The 24,339-nt window shown below is 40.6% G+C and overlaps 1 protein-coding gene across 1 annotated transcript in view; it reads left to right on the top strand.

Annotated features, from left to right (window-relative positions):
• CLCN5 (chloride voltage-gated channel 5) overlaps positions 1 to 24,339 on the top strand; it is a 159,526-nt gene that overhangs the window by 447 nt on the left and 134,740 nt on the right. The window contains exon 2 of the mRNA XM_060002985.1: positions 1,774 to 1,930. Coding sequence (XP_059858968.1) covers positions 1,915 to 1,930 — 16 coding nt within the window. The 5' untranslated portion in view covers positions 1,774 to 1,914. The remainder of the gene's footprint in view (positions 1 to 1,773; positions 1,931 to 24,339) is intronic.

Here is a 24,339-nt window from a genome sequence, read left to right as displayed (position 1 = left end):
GAGGTTAGCTGCAGGCGTCCCCTTTCCAGGACTGGGGCAGGGTGGCTTTGGCTGGTAAAGCCCTGTCGAGGCCCCATTCTTATCCATCCTGCTCTGGACTGGCAGGTTCGTGTGGGTCGTAGCGAAGCCGAGTCCACACTCTCGGAAAAGTAGTTGCTCCGTTTTCCTTTTCCCACTTAACGCGGGGAGCTGGTTCTCTCTAGACTTTACAGGCTTGCGCTTGAGCGCCTTCACCCACCCCAAGGGCAAAACTTTACCTTCACATTGATGCGCGTGTACTTTATTAATATTTCAGAGCAAATCAGTTTCCAGGAGTGCCAAGTGAAGTTGTACGTGTGCCCGTGTGATAACGTCAGTGTAAGCTACCCCGAATAAGTGAGGGAAATCCAGAAGTGTGGAGTACAAAAAGCCAGTAAGAATCTGCTTTATGAACGCTTCATACATTTATTAGCAACTACCCGGGTTTGACTACGGAGATGTTAAATTCTCCTGGTCCCACGAGGCGCGGAGCAGTACTATTTAACTGCGCGCTAAATAAGAGGGAAAAAAAGGCAAACCAAAACAAACTGTCCTGGGTGCCAGATAAGTCATCAGAGCGCTTTTTCCTGGTGAATTCATCCTGGGACTTTGTGAGTTCCTAGTTTTCTTGGACTTCACAAGCCTTTCCTTATCCAAAGCGTTGTCTTTTCTCTATCGGCTTTTTGGGATTAGTGTACACATTCACACTTTAGTCCTTTAAAAAAAGGTATTTAAAAAAGGCCAAAATGATGGCTCTCAAGTTCGTATTAGTCTTCAGTATGTATACGTTAGCGTTTTCACTTAAGGGGTGGAGGTGTTGCTTGTATGAAAGCTATGGAAATAGCAATCTGCTTTGAAGTTCCCCAGGTCAAAAAGGTGAGGACTTTTTCTTAGAAAAAGCAGATTGGCTTGTATGCTACAAAAGGAAGACTTAATGAAGAACTTGTTTAAATGGACAAGAAAAGCATTTAATATATTCACCTTCTGAATCAAATGAAGTAGTCAGGCCTTTCATTTTTTTCTCCCATTCCTAGCGCCTTTCATATCCTTCCAAGTAGTACTGTCCTAAGACTGAATTTGACATTTTAAAAATAGGAATTATCTGAATTAATTTGGTTTTACTTAAATTAGTATTCTTTTTTTTTACATTTTTCTTTTCCTTTGGTTCTTTTCTTTCCTGATTTTAAAAGCAGTCTATGCTCTCTACAGGACATTGGCAAAATGTGGGAAAATATAATGAAGCGGAGAGGAAGCACCACGACCTCGAGGGCATCGCTCTTCAGTTTTTATTATGCCTTCTTTTCTTTTCCTATACGAGATCTGTTTTAAAACTTTTAGTCACAAAATTTCCTCTCCTTTCTACAAATATTTTTGTTGCAGAGTTGGGTGTTTTGGGGAGGTTGGGGAGGGCATCGGATATTATGCTGTTCTTCATTCCCCCAAAGTGTGGAACTTTGAGATAGGAGAGACACTTAATGGTTATCTCATCCAACCACCCATCCTTTGAGATTCTGAAACCCACTTAGTGAAGATCCAGTGATTCATGCAGAATTGGACAGCACTCAAGGGCAATATTAACTGACTCCAGATCTCCCCATTTTTTTTTTTTGGTGAGATCTTGTTGCTTAGGTGGAAACCTAACACTGTCCATGTCTGCTTATCTTTGAAAGAGAGGTCCAGAGAGGGACAGGAGATGATTTTCAAGGATTTGAATGTTTTTCATTTAGGTATTTGTTTTCCTGTTGATATTTTCAGGTTCTGGGCTTGAGCATCTTGCAGAAAACGAGACGACACAGCTGCTGTTCCATCTACATCCCAGTCGAGTCTCCCTACAAAACTGGGGGGTCCGGGAAACTCTGAGCCTGTGACCCCAGCGTGGGAGAGAATAGGATCAAGATGGCCATGTGGCAGGGTAAGAAGTTAGCACTTATGCCTTCAACTGGTTTTTCCTCCTCTATTCTCTATCCCAGCCCAACCCTCCAAGCCAGTGGCAGGCAGCCAGGCAGCGGTTTCTTTAATTTAACCCTTTGTCTTCGCCAGGACAAAGCATATTGGTTTAAAAGGAGTTGCTGCTAGCTGGAAGTTCAGATTATTTTAAAGTAGGGGTGGAGGGGGGTGTGTGTTTGGGGGGGTAGGAGTAGCGGGAAAATGTAGTGCCAGGAGCATTTTCAAAGAACTCCCTTCATTTTAACGTGTGCTCGTGGGGGTTGTAGGTGAAGAGATGGAGGATATCTTTTCATATTTCTGTTTTTTATTTGGTTCCGGCAAATTTCTATCATAAGGTTTTCAAAGGTCGGGGAGACAGATGTCAGCACCTCCTTGACTTCCTCTTCGCAGTAAAGACTTGAAAGCATATTTAGCGTTATAATGATTATATTTGGTGATAGAAGGGAAATGCCTATTTTAATATTATGGAATGACTTGAGAGCAAAGCTCAGTGATGTCTTGCCTGATAGACTATATCTCTTGTGAACCTGTGAATTCTTACCACATATAAAGTTACTTTTTATTTTGGTGGGGTTGGGGATGGTGCCCTTTGGGAGAGTATCAGAATCTCCAGGGGTGTGTGGGATTTTTATGTTTATCAGAAGGGAATGTGGGTTTAAGAAATGGTAGACAAACACTACCCAAATTGGTCTGTGACCCACAGAAGGTTAAGGGCCACTTATATGCAGTAGAATGAAAGGAGCTTGAATGTCCATAAATATTCAATAGGTAGGTTTGTTGGTGGTCTAATGTATCTTTTAAAACCGTCTCCAGTTGGTTACAGCCGTAAGAAGAATTTTTGATGTGTGAGGGTTGTCAATTTAAAGATACTTTTTGATGTGAGATTCGGCCTGTATCCCTGCTTTGACTCACACAATGGGCATTTATCAGGAGGAGTTTGAATATTCTTGTTTAAATCCTGAGACATTCTTTCATTCAACAAGTAGAATACAGAGATGAGTAAGATGCAGAACCCTAGAGGGTTCCTTGTCTTATGGGGGAGACAAACATACAAACAAATAATTGTGTCAGGTTGAATAAGTGTTATAATAGGGAGAGATGCAAAATGTGATGGACGTCCAGAGAAAAGCATGATGAACTGTGAGTTTTGAGCTGGGCTAAAAAAAAATGAGTGGGAGTTTGCCAGATGGGCAACTGAGAGAATTGCATTCTGGGCAGACAGAGAAGCACTGTTTGGGAACTTCCAAGTTGCTCTGTTGGACTCGTGTGAGATGTGTGGGCCACGACCTCAGATGAAGCAGGGAAGGTAGTAGGAGGCTGGATAACAAAGAACCTTGTATGTCCTAGGAAGGATTTTACACTTTATCCCGAAGACAAAGATTCTAAACAGGGAAGTAACATAATCAGATTTTGTTTTAGAAAGATTACTTTGGCAGCAATGTTGAGGTGGGGTTGGAGCCGGAGAGAATGAAAGCCAAGAGGCAGTTGGGAGGTTTCTGTTATAGTGGTTTAGGGAAGAGATGGTGAGGGTCTGAGAAGAAGCAGGGGCAGCAAGGATAGAGAGAATGGGATGAATTCTAGAAACGTCCTGTGACTAGATGCAGGGAGACACCGAGCCTGGGTTGACAGCCAGTTTGGGTGCCTGGGGCCGGTGGTGCCGTTCACTGAGATGGGGAACATGGGAGGTAATGAGAGGGGCATGGGGACTGTGGGAAGTTACTGTGCAGCATTTGGTTTGGCCTGTTTTGTTTGAGACACCTGTGAGCTGTCGGGTCAATGTTTAAAAGACAGTCCTGAAAGTATAGAATTAGAGTTTGTGTAAGTGGGGAGCTAAAGTTTCCTAATGATGCATAAAGAGCTTGTGTGTTTTCTCTCTTTTTGATGGAAATGTCATCAGTAGTTAATGATTTATAATAAAAACATTTTAATGGATAACAATTCTTAATAAAAATGTCATAATTTCTTAATAAGTAATATATTTTGCTATCTCAGGCCCTGAAATCCGATCTGCTTAAGATTACATTGGAGGAAAACAATTTTCCTAGCATTAGTGAAGAGGGGAGTATTCCACAGAAATAACTGCAATCATTCCTTGTTTTCTGCAACCTCTGAAGTGACAAGCATAGTACAATGATAGTTTGGGTGGCAGTATGGTAGAGTAGTTAAAAGTATGGGTCTAGGTTCAACTCCGTTGGTTCTGTCACTTGGTAGCTGTGAGACCTTGGGCAAGTCCCTTAATCTTTCTGTCTCAGTTTTCTCTTTTGTAAAATGGGGATAACAATAGAACTCACCTTATAAGGCTGTTGTGATGATTAGTTAATATTAAACAAAACACTTGGAACATAGTAAGTGTCATATAAATGTGTGCCATTATTATTAGTAGTAAGACATTTAGAATATTGTCTATCATATAAGTGCTTAGTAAAATTTAGCAATAGCTGTTATTGTTACTACTACTACTTCTACTGCTGTCATTATTATTTGCTATAGCCTGGAGTGGGCCTGGCACCCTGTTCTGTGGAGGGAATTTCAGGTTGTCCTTGGAAGGCCTGCCCTGTAGTCATCTGTTTGGGTCTTTATGTAGAGGTTTAGATATGAAGAGATCCTTAGAAAACATCTAGCCCAACCCCTAGAGGTTAAGTGACATACCCACAGTCAAAACAGGTTAATAGTAGTGATAGGACTAAAACCCAGGCCTCCTGATTCCCTATTCCAATTTTCTTTCCATGGACTTGTGGAAGAGGGAATGTGTGGGTCTGTCCCCAGCTCAAGGGAGCTCTGAGTCAATCTCTGGATCTAGTAGAGGAACTCTAAAAGCTAGAGGAAGCCAAGTGTCGTTAGTCTCTTGGGTCAGTCCTGTCTAGTTCCTTCATGGAGAATTGGATCCGAATTCCCATGCCTCTTTAACATGGCCAACATTATTATTTTTGACTTCGTTTGATGGAGTCCTCTAAGACATTTCCTGGCCATTTTAAACAGAGTGTACTGGGCATAATTTAATATCTTTGATAACTCAGGGTCATCATTAATAACATCGGTTTCATTGGTCTAATGGTCAAGGAAATATTGAAGAGAATACTAGCCAGTTTAGGGCGGGATGAGAGTGGAGACTTGTGTTGTCAGATCTCATTTATTTATTCAATTAACATCAAGCACCAGTTGTGCACCAGGCACTGTGCTGAGCTCTAGAGATGCAGTGGTCAGTAAAAACAGGTGTGGGCTCTGCTCTCACGGAACTTACCAACGAGGATAAAAGTAGAATTTCAAGCTTATGAAATGCTTTATTTAACAAATGTGCTGAAGTAACTTGGAAAAATGACACCAACGTAAATTTAGAAGGATTAAAATAGGGTTTCTTAATAAAGGAGGCTGGTGCATCGGAATTGCCTTTTAAAAATATTCCTGCTCAGCTCTATTTACAATAGCCAGGACATGGAAGCAACCTAAGTGTCCATTGACAGATGAATGGATAAAGAAGGTGTGGCACATATATACAGTGCAATATTACTCAGCCATAAAAAGAAACGAAATTGAGTTATTTGTAGTGAGATGGATGGACCTAGAGTCTGTCATACAGAGTGAAGTAAGTCATAAAGAGAAAAACAAATACCGTATGCTGACACATATATATGGAATCTAAATAAATAAAAAAATATATATATATGGTTCTGAAGAACCTAGGGGCAGGACAGGAATAAAGACACAGACGTAGAGAATGGACTTGAGGACACAGGGAGGGGGAAGGGTAAGCTGGGACGAAGTGAGAGTGGCATGAAGTTATAAATACTACCAAATGTAAAATAGATAGCTAGTGGGAAGCAGCCACGTAGCACAGGGAGATCAGCTCGGTGCTTTGTGTCCACCTAGAGGGGTGGGATAGGGAGGGTGGGAGGGAGACGCAGCGGGAGGAGATATGGGGATATATGTATACGTATAGCGGATTCACTTTGTTATAAAGAAGAAACTAACACACCATTGTAAAGCAATTATACTCCAATAAAGATGTTAAAAAAAAATTCCTGCTCAGTTCTCATCCCCCCCAGTTGTGATTCAGTCTTAAGACCTGAGCATTTAAAGAAGTGCTGTAAGCAATTCTGATGTGTAATCCTGTTTGGGAACTGCTGCATTAAAGAATTAAAAGTTAAAAAAAAATTATAAAGAAACTGAAAAAATACAGAATACTCATATAATCGTGGGATAGGGAAGATCTTTGTATGCATAATATGAAAGGTAGAATAATACAGTTTTAACTGTGTGAAAATTTAAAATTTCTGCACAAAACCATAAAATTAATGAGAAAACTGGAAACAGTTGCAAAAAGACTCATTATCCTTAATATGTAAAGACTTAACAGCTCAGTGAGAAAAATACAAGTATTTTACTAGAAAAAATGTGCAAAGCATGGGAGTAGGAAAATACATACTCAGAAATCCAAATGGCCAATAAACATGAAAAAATGTTCTATCTCAGTAGTAGTCAAAGAAAGGGGGAATTAAAATAGCATACTATTTTCTCCAATATAATTTGCAGTGATTGAAAAGGAATGACAAAACGCAGCTTTGGCAAGGACCCGAGGGAGCAGGCATTTGCATACACTTCTGGTGGGGATGTCAATTTGGCAATATTCATCAAAAGCTTTAAAAACCGTGTTTACCTTTTCACCCTGCAATTCCTTTTCTTGGAACTCATCCTAAGGAAATAATGAAGGATGTGCACAAAGATGTATCAATAAGGATATCGATTGCAGCATTTTCTATACTAGGGAAAATTGATAACACTTGCATTCTGATGCATTGATACAATGCAATACTATAGTTACTAAAAATGATACTGTGGAGTTATTATACTTATTAACGTAGAAATAGGTTCATGATATGGTGTTAAATGGTGGGGTTGGGAAGCACATCCCAAATTATCAGTAGTTAACAGTGTGGCCTCTGGGCTTAAGAGCTGGATGGAAATCCCAGCTTTATGAGCTTCGTGGTTTTGTGAAGTTACTTACCTTAGTGTTCCTCAAACTTCCACATCTGTTAAAAGAGGGATAAAATAGCAGCGAACCTAACAGTTCTTAACTTGTACGTCCATTAGGATCACCTGGGGATCTTTTAAGCCCACCCAAGCCCAGGCCTCACACAGGCCGATTAAATCTGAATCTCTGGGAATGAGATGCAGCACTCCGGGAATTTTGAAGCCCCTGGTGACTCCAGTGTGCAGACAAGTTAGGGAACTGCTGAGCTAATATATAGGATGGTTGAAAGGATTAAATCAGAAAATCACGGTGCCTGGCATGTGGTAAGTACTTAATACATGATAACTATTATTAGTAACTGTTACTTTTTCTTATTAATAGTATGGTCCCATATTAATATATGTGGTGTGTCCATGTATGTTTTGTACAAAGAAAAGTCTAAGAGGATAGACACACGAGTATTTTAAAAAGAAATTACGGTTGACTTTATTTTTACTTATTTGTATCTTCCATTTTTTCTGTACATAACATGGGTTCCTTGTTAATTTTTAAAGGTATAATTTCTGAAGGAAATATCAGATATATGTACACAGCTTTATATACTAAGGTATTTATAAGTGGTGAAAAACTGAAGACAATTTCCATAGTAGGGGAATGTTAGTAAATTATGGCAGGTCCACAGATTAAAAATCCAGACCAATGCTGAGGAAAATCTTCATGACATAATGGAAGAGTATTGGGATTATTCCTTTTCTGTCTTCAATTTAAGTGGGGCTTTGTGTATATCTCGGTCTTTACATGTTATGTATATACCTGTGAATATATATATCCACCTTTGCCAGCGTGGATCCCTCAAGTTGGGACTGCATAACTAAAGCAGTTGCAGTTTTATTTTTTTACAGCTTTTTTTCCCCAAAATGATTTGTAGTTGTGTGTGTAGCACTTTGCCCTGCTATGTGTGCTCTGCAGTAAAAACCAAATCTAATATATTTCAAAAAAGAAAATACCTATGAATGTGACAATAAATACAGAATAGATGGGAATTATCCAAAGTTGTTGACATGGCTATCCCTAGGTAGTAGGATGCATTTATATTTTTTCCCTTTTATTTTTACTTTCCAAATTTTATGTAATAAATGTATTACTTTTAATAATTTGGAAGTGAGGTATAAAATAGCAGTGCCTCCAACAAAGAGTGAATTGTGTGGGCTTCTGTACAACTGTTTCAGCCTCTCTGTGCCCCCCTGCCTCCAAATTAAAGGAAAAAAAACAACCAAACTCCTGAGGGTTTGGTTAGAGCAGTTTTTTGCTACTAATACTTCCTCAAGTACTCTTGTAACTTTTAGCTGTCTCTCCTACTGACTCCAAAAACTCTTTTGAGAGTGAGATTGGGGACAGGGAAAGTGTACAAAAATGGAGAAATTACACTTAATTTAGTGTGGAAGTTACATAATAAGGTGGAGTGGCAAAGTATGTCAGGTAAGGGTGAAAATAAAACAGTTGCAATGAGAAACTGTTCTGTTGGCTTCAGATCCAAAGGAAGTAAGTTTCAACTTTGCAGTTTTTTTTTAAGCACATCACAGTGTATTTGTAAACACTCTGGTGATTTAGCTAACACTTGGGGGCCGAGGGGAGCATCACAAAGCAGTCAGTGAGTTGATAACAGAACTTCAGTGTGAAATCTAGATGGCTGTGTGGCTTGATAGTTGGACCACCATCACCTAGGAAAAGCCATCTGGTTCTGTTCTGTTGATCAAAACGTTAGTATCTGTGTGTCTCATCTCCGACAGGTACAAGAAATGACTTCTTTGTCTCTCTGCATTATTGCCCTTCCACAACTCCTCAGCGGGGCAGAATGGGGGCGGGGGAGAAGGATTATGATGAAAAACGTTGAATAGGGGGTAACTAAAACCAGTCTTTCAGAAATTTTTTCTGTAAGAGCCAGTCATTCCTTCCCAAGCGTACACTGTGGAAGGAACATGGGCCTTGGAATCCGATACACCTGGATCTGAACCCAGCTCTGCCAGTTGGTAGCCAGAGTTCCCTAAGCTCCAAAAGCCTCAATTGTCTCCTCTGGGGTCAAGTGTAGTCTCTGGAGACAGACTCCCTGGGTTTGTATCCTGGCTGTGTCACTGATAGCTATGGGCAAGTTATTTCATCTGTGGGCCTCACCCTCTTCATCTGTAGAATGGGGTTAATAATAATCATACTTCAGGGGGTATATGGCCTTACTCTGTACTATTTACAATTGCATGTGAATCTACAAATAAAGTTTTTACCTCAATATAAAATTTTAATTAAAAAAAGAACAGGGGAACAAGGACTTTCTCCTACATAACAATAATAGTGTTCACACGCGGGGAATTATCATCTATACAATAATTTTATCTAGTTTATAGCCTATAATTACATTTTTCTCAATTATCCTAAAATATCTTTTATAGCATTTCTTGAGGGGGCATTTAGTATCCAATCAAGGAGGAGGTATTTGATTATCTCTCCCTTTAATCCCCTGTTCCTTTTCCTTTGTTTGTTTCAATACATTGACAGTTTTGAAGAGTCCAGGACAGTTGTCATGTAAAACATTCCTCAGTCTGGCTTTGTGTGATTGTTTTCTTGAGATTAGATTCCAGTTCTGTGCTTTTGGCAAGAAAATTACATAGATGATGTTGTGTATGTCCCACTGCATTACATTTTGGTTGAAGACATGTAATGTCAGTTTATCCCATTATTGGTGATGCTAAGGTAATCGCTTATTAAGGAGGTGTCTGCCATATCTCTTCATTGCTGAGGTTCTGTTTTTCATAGATAATTAACTAAAAAATCTATGGTATGGTACTTTAAGACCTTGTGAATATCCTGTTTCCCAAATCATTCATCCAGTAATTTTAGCATTAATTGGCAATCTTTACCTGAATTGTTGAAAAATGATAATTTTTCTAATTTTATCATCCCTCTTTTTTGAAGCTAGAATTCATTTATAATGAAAAGTTCCCCCACATTTTATTTTATTTTATTAAATTAATTAATTTATTTTTATTTTTGGCTGTGTTGGGTCTTCGTTGCCGCATGCAGGCTTTCTCTGGTTGCGGCGAGCGGGGGGCTACTCTTCGTTGCGGTGCACAGGCTTCCATTGCAGTGGCTTCTCTTATTGCAGAGCACGGGCTCTAGGTGCGCAGGCTTCAGTAGTTGTGGCACGTGGGCTCAGTAGCTGTGGCATGTGGGCTCTAGAGTGCAGGCTCAGTAGTTGCGGTGCACAGGCTTAGTTGCTCCGCGGCATGTGGGATCTTTCCGGGCCAGGGCTCGAACCTGTGTCCCCTGCATTGGCAGGCGGATTCTTAACCACTGCACCACCAGGGAAGCCCCCCCACATTTTATTTTATTTTATTTTCTATTTAACTATAGTGGATTTACATTATTGTGTTAGTTTCAGGTATACAGCGTCAGATTCTTTTCCATTATAGGTTATTATAAGATATTGAATATAGTTCCTTGCACCATACGGTAAATCCTTATTGTTTATCTATTTTATATATAGTAGCATATATCTATTAATCCCATACTCCTAATTTATCCCCCCCTCTTTGGTAACTGTAAGTTTGTTTTCTGTGTCTGTGAGTCTGTTTTGTAAATAAGTTGATTTGTATTATTTTTTAGATTCCACAAATAAGTGATATCATATAATATTTGTCTTTGACTTACTTCACTTAGTATGATAATCTCTAGGTCCATCCATGTTGCTGCAAATGGCTTTATTTCATTCTTTTTTATGGCTGAGTAATATTTGTGTGTGTGTTTGTGTGTGTGTGTGTGTGTGTATTTCTTTATCCATGCATCTGTTGATGCACACTTAGGTTACTTGTGTGTCTTGGCTATTGTAAACAGTGCTTCTGTGAGCGTTGGGGTGCATGTATCTTTTTGAATTAGAGTTTTCATCTTTCAACTGGAAAGGATCTTTTGAGGTGATCTGTTTCCAGTGTCTCATCTTGCAAAGGAAGAAACTGAGGCCCAGGGAGACTCATTCTGGGTCATACAGCTGTCTCGTGGGAATGCCAGTCTGTTAGCTCTACTGCATTACACTGCCCCCCATTCCCCCAGGCTTGACTATTTTATAATTTTCTATAATTGTTAGTCTTTCCCTACTATTGCTTTTCCTACTTTATTGCTGCTTTGGAAAGTTTAGGGTTTTTTCCCCCAAAGCATTGTTTTGTCATTGAGGTTTCCAGGATGTGTTTTTCTTTTTCCTGTGCCTCTGTTAGCATTTTTGAAATAAACTATAGGTTCCTTAGGTTTTAACCGGGATTATGATTCAGAGCTTCCTGTTTCATGTAACGCTGTTCTGTGTGTGGTGGGGCAGGGGGAGGGGGGCACTATGGGTGGCAACAAATGCCAGATTCTTCTTCTTCCTACCTTCTGTTAACACGCAGGTATTTATAGCCCTGTGGTCAGACCAGAGAAGCTGTTGAGGAGTTAATAGGATGAAGTAACCCCCGTAGTAATGACATATTTTCATGCTTTTCAACCCAATACCATTCAGGGGTGAGGTAGCATTTTATTGTATTTATTTAGGATTTCTGCCCTGACTACTTCCATGAAGAGCATCACAGAAATTGCAACATAGAAATAAATCCAGGACAGGGACGATCTAGTGGCAATGAAATAGATGTTATCAGGTGTGTGAGATATTCTGGGCACTGAAATTTTTTTTTTCCTTTTTTCCCCACCTCTTCTTTTCTTCTGGCCCCCACACAAAAAGATAAGCACACTAAATTACATCACTGACATCTCCTGGCCATAAAAAGTGTTCAGATATAGAGGAGCCCCCTGGCCCTGTCTGTACTGGGTCTTATGGTCCTTCCACTGCCCTTCCTTGGCCTGGCCTGCTGTGTGGCCACCTATGACTAAGCACTGAATATTCCCAGGTTGAAATCATGATCTTTCCTGTTTAGTTTGAGAGTGATGAGAAGCAGGTTGGCAGGGGAATGGCCACCGTCCAAATGCCCAACTCTGCCAAGGGCTTGTTTTCCTTGGGTTCTGGACCCTGGTAATAAATAATAATAGTAGAACCCCTCTTCTTACATTCGCTGTATTAATTGAACTACCATCTACCCAGATATCAAAGCCAAAATTCTGTGTGGCATCACATGGTTCTTGCTCTTCCCCACGTGCAGTCCACCTTTGGTGGCCTAGAGCATTTCAGTAGGTCACATTCCTGGCAAATGTCTACTTATCTTTCAGCTATCAGCTCAGAGGTCATCTCTTCTCTATAGCCTTTCCTGAAACCTTGCACATCCTCTGGTAAAATTCGCCTTTCCTCTCTTTGTGTGTTTCCACACTATATTGTATATCCCTTGAAGACATTGACTATTTTTGTTTAGTACTTTTGTTTTTGTGTCTGCCATGTGCCAGGCACTGCATTAGGTGGGTGCTGGGGGTATAGTAGTGGCCACAAAAGTCATGATTCTTGTTCTCCTAAGTCTTACAGTCATATGGGGGAGTTGGAATGCAAACAAATAAATACAGAAATATTTCATTGTGAAGTGTCATGAGTGCTATAATGTCCTCTGAAAAAGAATAATAAATGAGACATAATTTATTGGGAGGGAGGGTCTGGGAGGAAGTGACAAGTTCGGCTGAGACTGAAAGATAAGCAGCAGTCATCCAGGTGAAGAGTTGGGGGAAGAGCATCCCAGGCAGAGGAAACAAAGTGGAAATCCCTGAGGTGGAAAGAACCTGAATTCTTCCCTAGCATGGCCCAGTGGGGCTGTACCATAGTGAAGGAGGTATAAAGGGGCACGGGATGAAATTGGAAGAGTGGGGACTTCCTTGGTGGTCCAGTGGTTAAGACTCCACGATTCCACTGCAGGGAGCACAGGTTTGATCCCTGGTCAGGGAACTAAGATCTTGCAAGCCGCGTGGCACAGCCAAAGGGAAAAAGAAAGAAAGAAAGAAAGAAATTGGAAGGGTGGGCAGGGGCTGGTACACAGGGTTTTGTAGGCCATGTAACGAAGTATCCTAAGTGCAGTGTGGAGGCTTTGCAGATAGATTGGACAGGGCAGGATATCAGTGAAGGAGAGGGTAGTGTCTCGTTCACCTTTGCATACCAGCTGTCTAGTAGAGAGTGCCTGCCACATACTATGGGTGATTGAGTCTTTGTTTAATGAGTAATACTTGCCTGGCCTTCCTGCCACGATTGCCATGAAGATTAAAGAAGGTAAGATATGCTAAAGTGCTTTGCAAAATGTAAAATGTTAAACAAGTGTTATTCTAGATGCGATTCACTAGATTCTGTGCAGTGATGCTTACAGATGTTCACTACCACTGGGGGAAAAAAACCCCAAATTGTTAAACTAGCAAAATCTCTCTGGTGTTAGAGATAATTGTGTTGCCAGGAGAAGTATAGGTTTCTCTTCTGTGCTGAATTCACTCAATAAAATCTCCGAGCCTAAAGAGCCTAAAGAATTCGTTATTGAAGAGCTGGATGAATTGTGAGGAACAGTACCTCTGAATTTGCATTTGGATGGGGCAAGGCTAATCAGGCTAATCACAGCAAGGTGTGGCTGCCACCAGCCATGGCACCTGGTTTTCTAGACTGTGTTAAATAAAGTAAAAGATGTAACAAAATCATCAGTGTGCTGCTATTTTTTTTTTTTTTTTTTTTTGCGGTACGCGGGCCTCTCACTGTTGTGGCCTCTCCCGTTATGGAGCACAGGCTCCGGATGCACAGGCCCAGCAGCCATGGCCCACGGGCCCAGCTGCTTCGCGGCATGTGGGACCCTCCCGGACTGGGGCACGAACCCGTGTCCCCTGCATCGGCAGGCAGACTCTCAACCACTGCGCCACCAGGGAAGCCCATTGTGCTTCTATTTTTGTGTTAAATATTTAGTTCCCTATTTGAGCTGCAGGAACTTCAGACCAGGTGATTGATTTTAAAAAGCCCACCCTCTGTGCAGTGTTGGTGGGAGTATAAATTGTTAGAGCCCATTTGGAGGGCAGCTTGGAAGTCCTTATCAAAATGTAAAATTCACCTTTTGTCCCGGTGAATGTAGTCTAAAAAGGAACTGCACAAAAGTATATGTTACAAAGATGTTAGTTGCCTCGTTGTTGCCATTTTTTCACTGTCGATAATCATGATGTCCATCATGAGAGACTGGTTATATTAATAACGGTGTATACGCACTATGGAATGTATTTCATTAAGAAGAGTGAGATAGCTCTCTATATAATGACAGAGATTGATGTCCGAGATACATTTTAAGTGGGAAAAGAAAGGTGCAGAATGGTATTGTATGATCCCATCTGTACAGCATAAAGAAGGGGAGAGTTATAGGATAGATAGATCTAACTTTGTAAATATATATACTTACATATGCATAGACATTTTCTGGAATGATGCACATGAAACAATTATCAGTTGTTACTTGTGGATTAGGGATGGCTAGGGCTTTTTCATGTTCACTTGACACTTTTCTGTACTGCTTGACTTGCTTACAACAAGCTATAATGCCTTTAAATAATAAACTTTAAATAAAACCTGTATTCCACACAATTCTTTTCTTGACACTATTATACTAAGAAATAAAAGGTGTAATAGTGGTTGAGGTGAGAGGTCAGGTCTGAAGCACCAGAGGCAGAGTTTGGGCAAATCTAAGGCCTCAGAAAGCTACCAGGGAATCATCATGACCAGGAGGCTTGGGGGGTGGTGTGGGGTGGGTGTGGCTCTGTTTAAAGCTTAATGCTAAGAAAGTGAGATAAAATTAGGTAAAAATCAGGATTTTGTTAGTTTTTTTTTTGTTTTTTGTTTTTTTTTTTGCGGGACGTGGGCCTCTCACTGTTGTGGCCTCTCCTGTTGCGGAGCGCAGGCTCAGTGGCCATGACTCACGGGCCCAACCGCTCCGCGGCATGTGGGATCTTCCCGGACCGGGGCACGAACCCGTGTCCCCTGCATTGGCAGGCGGACTCTCAACCACTGCACCACCAGGGAAGCTCAGGTTTTTTTTTTTTTTTTTTTTTTTGATGAAGCAATTTTAATTATGTCATTAGTTTTGATCTGTGGGTATTTTAATACCTAAGTTGCATAGTAATTGTATTTTAGGACACAATTAAACAATTACGTGTCTCAGTGTCTGGATAAATAGTTCTTGTTCTTGTTCAACTTGTTTAAATATTGTAAGTGAATGCTAGGCTACAGTTTCTCGAGCTTTTTGCTTAAGGACCCGAGGAGGAATGCAGGTATGGTCTTAAGTTTGAAGCGGAGAAGATTTAAGTTGACTATATTTACGTAATAAAGTTTTGATTAAATTAAATCCTCAAATGCTTCAGGTTCATTTTAGCCCACTCTTCCCCCACCAAAAGAAGGCTTTTGCCTGAGCTACAAGAGGTAAATGGAATTTCTAGCTGAATGTCCTCTTGATTTGGTGTAATGAATATTTCTTTCACTCAACTGTGTGCACGTAGAGGTGAGTCACTAGCCAGTCTTAACTGACCCTGGTTCTCTAATATTTGGAATTTTAGCCAGGTGATGGATGGTAGAAGACTTAAAAATGGGTTAAGAAGCAAGACATGTTTTACTCTAGGATGTATAATTGTATGTGTAATTGGGCAGGTGGCAGAGGCTGGAGTGAGAAAGGCTAAGCAATTTCAGGCTGTAGATTGGTGTAGAAGGACTGGAATCATAAAGAGTGCAACTTTTGAGAGATGTTTCTGGTTGGTGAAACCGTAGAGCATGAGGAGTTGCCTGGAGTGTGGCTTTAGACTGAACCTGAACCTGGACCTGGAAGTTATGCTTAGAGAACCAGACAGGAAGATTCTTGTCTTTGCTAGTGATCAGAGAAGCTGTAAGAAACAGCCCCACCTTGGACTAGGCATAAAGGAGGGGGAAACTGGGACAAGAAACAGAAATCCTAGAAAGACAGAGAAGGTCCTGAGCGACAAATGGGCTGAACTTTGTATCTGCTGAGAGCCAGAAGTTGACTGCCCTGTGTAGAAAATGTTGCTGAGAGGCCTAACTCCATAGTAAAGTGTTCTGATTTGACTGAGGTCGAGGAAGAGAAGAGAACAAATAATAACGGCTATCATTTATCCAGTACTTGCTGTGTGCTTCTTCCAAGTGCCTTACATGCATTAAAAAAATAAATTTATTTTATTTATTTATTTTTGGCTGCACTGGGTCTTCGTTGCTGCATATGGGCTTCCTATAGTTGTGGCGAGTGAGGGCTACTCTTCATTGCGGTGCGTGGGCTTCTCATTGTGGTGGCTTCTCTTGTTGCAGAACATGGGCTCTAGGCACGTGGGCTTCAGTAGTTGTGCTCATGGGCTCTAGAACGCAGGTTCAGTAGTTGTGGCGCATGGGCTTAGTTGCTCCACGGCATGTGGGATCTTCCTGGACCAGGGCTCGAACCCGTGTCCCCTGCCTCGGCAGGCGGATTCTTAACCACTGTGCCACCAGGGAAGTCCTGTAACATGCATTTTTAACTGGTAACTGATAGAGCCTAGATCCAAGGCAGTCTGGCTCTAATGACCTTGCTGTGGTACTAATGAGGAAGTGAAACGATCTCAAGGCAGTTAAGAAGGCAGAAGACTTGAATAAACAGTTGATGGATAAGTGAAATGGAATTTTGTGGCCAAAATTCTGGATTCTTCCTAAATTTAAGTAATTTAGTGAGTATCTTTTGTGTGAAAGACACTGCTAGGTGTCACAAGTGGGACTAAGAGGAATCAGAAGTAAACACTGTCCTCCCCACAGCTAATCTCTGAGTAAGTTAAAACGTGTAGAAATAACTGTGACCCAAGCTAGTGTTAGATACACATGATAAGAGAGGCTTAGAATACCATAGGGGTTAGGCAAAGGTGAGGAGGTGGCACCTGAGGTAGACCGGGTAGTATGGGGTAGGTTCTTCTATAGTTGTTGATGTTAGAGATATGATTTCAGGCAGCAAAGTACAAGGTACATTTGAGAAAATGAGAAAAAGTGTCATGCCAGGCCTGTTATATGCGTTATATGCATTGTCTCATTAAATCCTCATAACAACCCTTTATTGACCAAATGATTTAATGTCAAAACCAGGACACTTTTAATCAAATGGCATTAGTCTAGACAGAGACTGATCCAGGAAAACCAAGACATATGAGGCAGTTGGTATCCTCATTTAACAAACAAGGAAAACGAGGCTCTTAAGTCACATAGCAGGACGTGGTAGAGCCAGGACTTGAATCCAACTCTGGCTCACAAACTAAAAGGTCCATACTTCATTCTGCAAGCAGTGGGGGCGGGGGGGGGGGCAATTGAAGGGCTTTTTGCAGAGAATGTCATGGTTAGAACTATGTAAGGCAGATGGGAAGGAGATACTGGAATTGCAGAGATTAGTTAGGAGATCGCTGAAAGAGATTCAGGTAGAACAGTGTGAGGGCCTGGATATAAGAAGTTAATTTGGGGGAATTAAAGGAAGGGATAAATGTGAGAGCCATCACAAAGGAAAACATGACAAAGCTTGATTACTGGTCAACTTTGGAGGGAGAAGAGTAAAGGACAACTCAGGATTTCAAATTATTTAGTGAAAACGTTGTTAACCAAAAGTAGCCATTGTAATGTAGAAAGGTAATGTGAGTTTTCATTAGCATTCTAGACTAAGAGGAAATCTGCTTCTCAGTACAGTTGACTTACTGGGTTATAATCAACAAATTATTTAACCCTCCTTTGCCAATATTTACTCACCTGTAAAATGTAGTGTTATCTGTCACTAAAAAGCCCCTGAAATAGCACAGCTTGTCTGAATGGATTTTTTTACCTCCATCTTTTCAAAATTTGAGAGCTTGTGCTCAGTAAAGTGAACTTGAATCCCAGTGTTGAATACATTCATTTTTATATTATATCAGCAAAACAATAATCATAATATTGATAATGATGTGTTGTCTCCCTCTTCTGAACTTCTGCTTCTGTTACCGCCTTTAACTAACTGCCAGATGAATTCTAATGCCCACCTTATAATATCTTTTCTATCATTGTCTTAAACTGTTTCTTAAAATCTTTATTATGGTTTAACTTATTGAAATGTTTATCTTAGCTCCCCAGATAGAGTGTAAAATACTTGAGGGACAGGAACATACATGTTCCTAATGCCTTAAATAGAAGCACCCGGGAAATAGTTATTGATTTGATTTGACCAGTTCATATGGTACAATATGACTGCCCTCCTTTTGTTTTGTCCATTATACTTTATTAATATGGCCTCAAATAGTATTGAGTTTTTGGCAGCTACATCTTACTATGAGCTTGTAATGAGCCTAAGGCCTACTTCTTACTCCAAGTATGTCTATGTCTGTCTGTCTCTTTCTCTCTTTTTAATTATTTTTATTTACAAAAACCTTTCTATCTAGGCTTTTACTTAAACATTAATGTAGTTAAATTTTTATTTGTTTGTCTTGTTAGTTTTTGCATTATTATTATATATATTTTATGAATATCTTTATCCAAGTAATTAATAAAATTTTGCTTGGTGTATTAGTTTTCTATTGATGCATAATAAATTACCACAAACTTCGCGGCTCAAAACAATACCCATTTATTATCTCACAGTTTCTGTGAGTCAAGTCTTTCATGGCTTGGCTGGGTCCTTTGCTCAGTCTCTCAGGCTGCAATCAGTGTGTTGGTTGGGACCACAAGTCTCATCTGAGGCCTTGGGGTTTTCTTCCAAGCCTACATGGCTGTTGGCAGAATTTAGTTCTTTAGTTGGTTGTAGGATTGAGGCCTTCAGATCCTAGGGGCCACCTGTAGTTCCCTGCCACATGGCGTCTCCAAAGGCACTTTACAACATAGCAGCTTAGTTCTTCAAGGCCAGCAAACCATAAAGTCTTTATGTCACCACAGCAAGAAGGAATTATAATAATCATGGGAGTGACATCCATCATCCTTGCTGTGTTCTGTTGGCTAGAAGCTACTCACAGGTCCCACCCACACTGAAGGCAAGGGCATGAACACCAGGAGGTACGAATGATTGGAGGTGGTCTACAAGTGACTGCTACACTTGGCATAGAGCTGAATGAGGCTAATTGAAGACGTGCAACTTACCATTAAGACATTAAGGGACACTTACTGAGTAAGGCTGCTCTAACAGCTGTGACTCTAACTTTATTGTCATCCAGTGAATGTTTTTTTTTTCATCTTGCTTACAAAGATATAATGAGAGGTGATGTTCAGTTATTCGCCTAATATCATTCATCATGTGGGGCCTTCCACTGAGACAAAGAGCACTGGAGCAGGAGTAGACTTGTGGAGACAGAGATTCCGGTTTGGATGCCTATAGGTATCCAAGTAGAGATTCATCTCCCCCAGGTCTGGGGCTTACGAGAGGGTTTGGGCTGTGTAATAGAGATTTGGGAGTCTTTCATATAAAGATGGTAAATGGAGTCTAGGGTGTGTGTATAGTTTGAGAGGGGAAAGGTGCCAAGGGTGAAATTCTGGGGAAACCCAAGTACTTTGAGTGAGTCCCCTGACCTCCCAATCTAACAACCCAAATGAAAAAGGAAACAAGTTATGCTGCTTCAGAGGAAAAGTTGTATTATTTTTGTCTGCTTCTGTCTTCAGTCCCATCTCTTCCTGTCTATTCTAGGTAGCATGTATCCAATTATCCCCCCTTTTCTTCTGGTATCTTTTCTTTCTTTCCACTGGACCCATTCGCTAGACTATCCATAAATGTTGTGGTCTCCCTTTGCTGTGCCCTCTAGCTACTAATACCTATCTAGCAAGCAGCCTAACCTTTCTGGGCCTCAATTTTCTCAAAGATTGAGTGGCAAAATATAGGCAGAAGGTTATGATTTTTAAGAAGCCTCTTTCAGATCTAAATTCTGTTCTGCTATCTTATTTTTCTCCCCCTTTCCCTTTTTGGTCCTGTTGACAGTTCAGTTCCTTTTTGAAACTTCCCTCCCTTGGCCACAGAGTTGTTGTACCCTGCTAGTTCTCTTTCTGCCTGCCTCTCCTGCTGTTGCTTCCTTCTGCCCCCTAATTATATCCATATTTGGGAGTGTCCTTTGCCTTTTCTCCCTTTATATTCTCTCCCTGTGAAATTTTGTCTTCTCTTCTGGCTTCACCTCTTTTGGTTTTTAATTATAGAAGTAACACATGATTACATGTTTATCTTAAAAAAATAATACAGAAGCATCGTGAGTAAAAAGTGAAAGTTCTCTTTCAACCTCCTCCTTAGAGGTAACCACCATTATCATGTTGGTGTCCTACCTTCCAGGTGTTGAGTCACAAACCCATAAACTTAGCTCTAAACTCTACTTTTTCACCTATAACTGCAGTCTGAATACCCTTAACTTGAATGCTCTACTATCAGCCTATCAAATGAGTTAGCTGAATGACTTTGGGCATGTGGTTGATGTGATTCTTTCTGTGGTTGTTTCTATTCTGTGGTTCTTTCATTGTCTAATGTGTATTTATTTTTGTGTCCCCATTGCGTTAAAGATATTCCTTATATGTTTGGTTGATCCTATTATTTTATGGCTGATAAGCTCTCATTAGTACTCCTTCCCAGTTCTAATCCCAAAGAAGTAGAATAACCCTCTGTCAAAACTTTAGATGAAAAGGTGGATGACTGGGTATAGGGCCCAGTCACTGGGAACCAGAACTTGTGAGCGGTTAGGTGAGTAAGAGGAAGCATGGGGATTTGTTGGAGGAGAATAAAGTGATGGATAGTTTATTGGAAACTTTGATCAGTAAATTAAAGCCAGGGTTCTAACATTAAAGAAAAATATCATGGGCTCTAAAACTTAAATATCTTAATCTAAAATATTAGCTACCAGAATCACTATTTGTGTGAAAACATTGTTTTGGCTCTGAAAAAGATATATGGATAAGCTCTGCAGTGTAATGGATCACTTTACAAAAGTATTTTCCGCTGTATGTTTATTAAACGCAAATTTACTGGTAAGGTCATGCCTTTTGAGAATCCAGATTGCCAGTGGAAGTTGATTACTCCATGTCATTTTTTTTTTTTTTTTTTTTTTTTTTTTGCGGTACGCGGGCCTCTCACTGTTGTGGCCTCTCCCGTTGCGGAGCACAGGCTCTGGACGCACAGGCTCAGTGGCCATGGCTCATGGGCCTAGCTGCTCCGTGGCATGTGGGATCTTCCCGGACCGGGGCACGAACCCGTGTCCCCTGCATCGGCAGGCGGACTCTCAACCACTGCGCCACCAGGGAAGCCCACTCTGTGTCATATTAATGAAGCTGTGTCATAAGCAGATGACACACTGAAAATTGCAGGTCTCGGTATAAGCTTAATTACAAAGGAATTGAGGGTCACCTCAATGTCTGGAGGCATTTCTGGTTTTCACAACTGCGGGGGATGTTACTGGCATCTAGTGGGTAGAAGTCAGAAAAACTGCTAAATATCCTATAATGCCCCCCACAGCAAAGGTCAGCCCCCTACAACAAAGAATGATCTGACCCAAGATGTCAGCAGTGCTGAAGTTGAGAAACCAGGGAATTTGGGGTTGAGAGAGATCCATGGAGGTGGTCATTGATGCCCCTTTGTATTTATGCTGATGTCCTGTAATTCTTAACCTTGGAAGATAATGATGATTGTTTGGATTCCAGTGATAGTAGCATAAATATCAGATAAAAGACCCTTATTTGCTTTTCTAGCTATTCTAATTATTTGGATACTAAAGGAAATTATTCCCAAACTTTGTCAATACTCATTTTTTCAAGGGAAACTTATTGCCAGAACACTTAAAGAGAGATAAACAAGAATGCTAAGACCTGATGCAGTTTTCAGTTATTGCTCTGGTGTTCTAATTCTTAATCCTGAATACTGCAGGTGACCTTATCTTAAACTGAGATATAGCTCAGGAGTTTAAGTTGCGTTGCCCAAGGTCACATAGTGATTTAATCAACCCTGGGCCAGAAATCAGGTCTCCTGATTTCTAGGCTATTGTTCCTTCAGTTCTGCCATCTCTTCTGTGTTGCTGCTTTTCCTGAAGAGCACAATCAAGTATGTCAAGATTGGATAGTCTTAGGTGCTGGGCATTTTGCAGATTTTTGCAAGAATATTCAACCTCACCAACAAAAATAACCTAAAATACTGCAGAGTAAAACTCAAGGAGTTATACTTCTCCACCAATTAACATGGATGCAATATTACACAAATGGGGGGTGGAGCTTAAAGGAAGTGGTAGGGTAAAAGGACTGTTAGTATAATATAGCTGGATGGCATTTCTCTAAGCTACCATTTTGAAAAATGTTGCCTTTTGGACTGACTCCCAAGCTCCATTTGGCTAGCACTTCGGAATTTTAAATGGGTAAAAAATATGATTTTCCGTTGCTCCCAGCTGCCCTGCATGGTTTAATAGACGAGTATTTATTTATTTATTTATTTAACATCTTTATTGGAGTATAATTGCTTTACAAGGGTGTGTTAGTTTCTGCTTTATAACAAAGTGAATCAGTTATACATATACATATGTTCCCATATCTCTTCCCTCTTGCATCTCCCTCCCTCCCACCCTCCCTATCCCACCCCTCTAGGTGGTCACAAAGCACAGAGCTGATCTCCCTGTGCTATGGGGCTGCTTCCCCCTAGCTATCTATTTTACGTTTGGTAGTGTATATGTGTCCATGCCACTCTCTCACTTTGTCACAGCTTACCCTTCCCCCTCTCCATATCCTCAAGTCCATTCTCTAGTAGGTCTGTGTCTTTATTCCCGTCTTGCCCCTAGGCTCTTCATGACCTTTTTTTCCCCCTTAGATTCCATATATATGTGTTAGCATACAGTATTTGTTTTTCTCTTTCTGACTTACTTCACTATGTATGACAGACTCTAGGTCCATCCACCTTACTATGAATAACTCAATTTCATTTCTTTTTATGGCTGAGTAATATTCCATTGTATATGTGTGCCACATCTTCTTTATCCATTCATCCGATGATGGGCACTTAGGTTGTTTCCATGTCCTGGCTATTGTAAATAGAGCTGCAATGAACATTTTGGTACATGACTCTTTTTGAATTATGGTTTTCTCAGGGTATATGCCCAGTAGTGGGATTTCTGGGTCATATGGTAGTTCTATTTGTAGTTTTTTAAGGAACCTCCATACTGTTCTCCATAGTGGCTGTATCAAGTTACATTCCCACCAGCAAAGCAAGAGTGTTCCCTTTTCTCCACACCCTCTCCAACATTTATTGTTTCTAGATTTTTTGATGATGGCCATTCTGACCAGTGTGAGATGATATCTCATTGTAGTTTTGATTTGCATTTCTCTAATGATTAATGATGTTGAGCATTCTTTCATGTGTTTGTTGGCAATCTGTATATCTTCTTTGGAGAAATGTCTATTTAGGTCTTCTGCCCATTTTTGGATTGGGTTGTTTGTTTTTTGATATTGAGCTGCATGAGCTGCTTGTAAATTTTGGAGATTAATCCTTTGTCAGTTGCTTCATTTGCAAATATTTTCTTCCATTCTGAGGGTTGTCTTTTGGTCTTGTTTATGGTTTCCTTTGCTGTGCAAAAGCTTTGAAGTTTCATTAGGTCCCATTTGTTTATTTTTGTTTTTATTTCCATTTCTCTAGGAGGTGGGTCAAAAAGGATCTTGCTGTGATTTATGTCGTAGAGTGTTCTGCCTGTTTTCCTCTAAGAGTTTGATAGTTTCTGGCCTTACATTTAGATCTTTAATCCATTTTGAGCTTATTTTTGTGTATGGTGTTAGGGAGTGATCTAATCTCATACTTTTACATGTAGCTGTCCAGTTTTCCTAGCACCACTTATTGAAGAGGCTGTCTTTTCTCCACTGTTTATTCTTGCCTCCTTTATCAAAGATAAGGTGACCATGTGTGCATGGGTTTATCTCTGGGCTCTGTATCCTGTTCCATTGATCTATATTTCTGTTTTTGGGCCAGTACCATACTGTAATAGACGAGTATTTAAAAGGGAATAGGGCTTCCCTGGTGGCGCAGTGGTTGAGAGTCCGCCTGCCGATGCAGGGGACGTGGGTTCATGCCCCGGTCCGGGAGGATCCCACATGCTGCGAAGCGGCTGGGCCTGTGAGCCATGGCCGCTGAGCCTGCGTGTCCGGAGCCTGTGCTCCGCAACGGGAGGGGCCACAGCAGTGAGAGGCCCTCGTACCACCAAAAAAAAAAAAAAAAAAAAAAAAAAAACCCTGAAGGAATAGAACCAACATTGATTTGCATTATGAACTTAGGAAATATACTTAGTTTCTTCATATGCTCAGTTCCTTCGTAAAGTAAATGGAGGATGTTAATGATAAAAGTAGTTAATTTTTAAAAATATTACAGGTATCTTTTACTGAGGATTAAGAACATCCAAAGGTACAATGCTATTGATAGAACCACAAAGGTTGGAAGGGTATGAGGTTTGTAAATTGTCATAACAACAACAACATAAGAAGTTCT

Source organism: Delphinus delphis, chromosome X, assembly GCF_949987515.2.
Source record: "Delphinus delphis chromosome X, mDelDel1.2, whole genome shotgun sequence".
Classification (NCBI taxonomy): Eukaryota; Metazoa; Chordata; class Mammalia; order Artiodactyla; family Delphinidae; genus Delphinus; species Delphinus delphis.
This window is presented reverse-complemented; position numbering and strand designations above follow the sequence as displayed.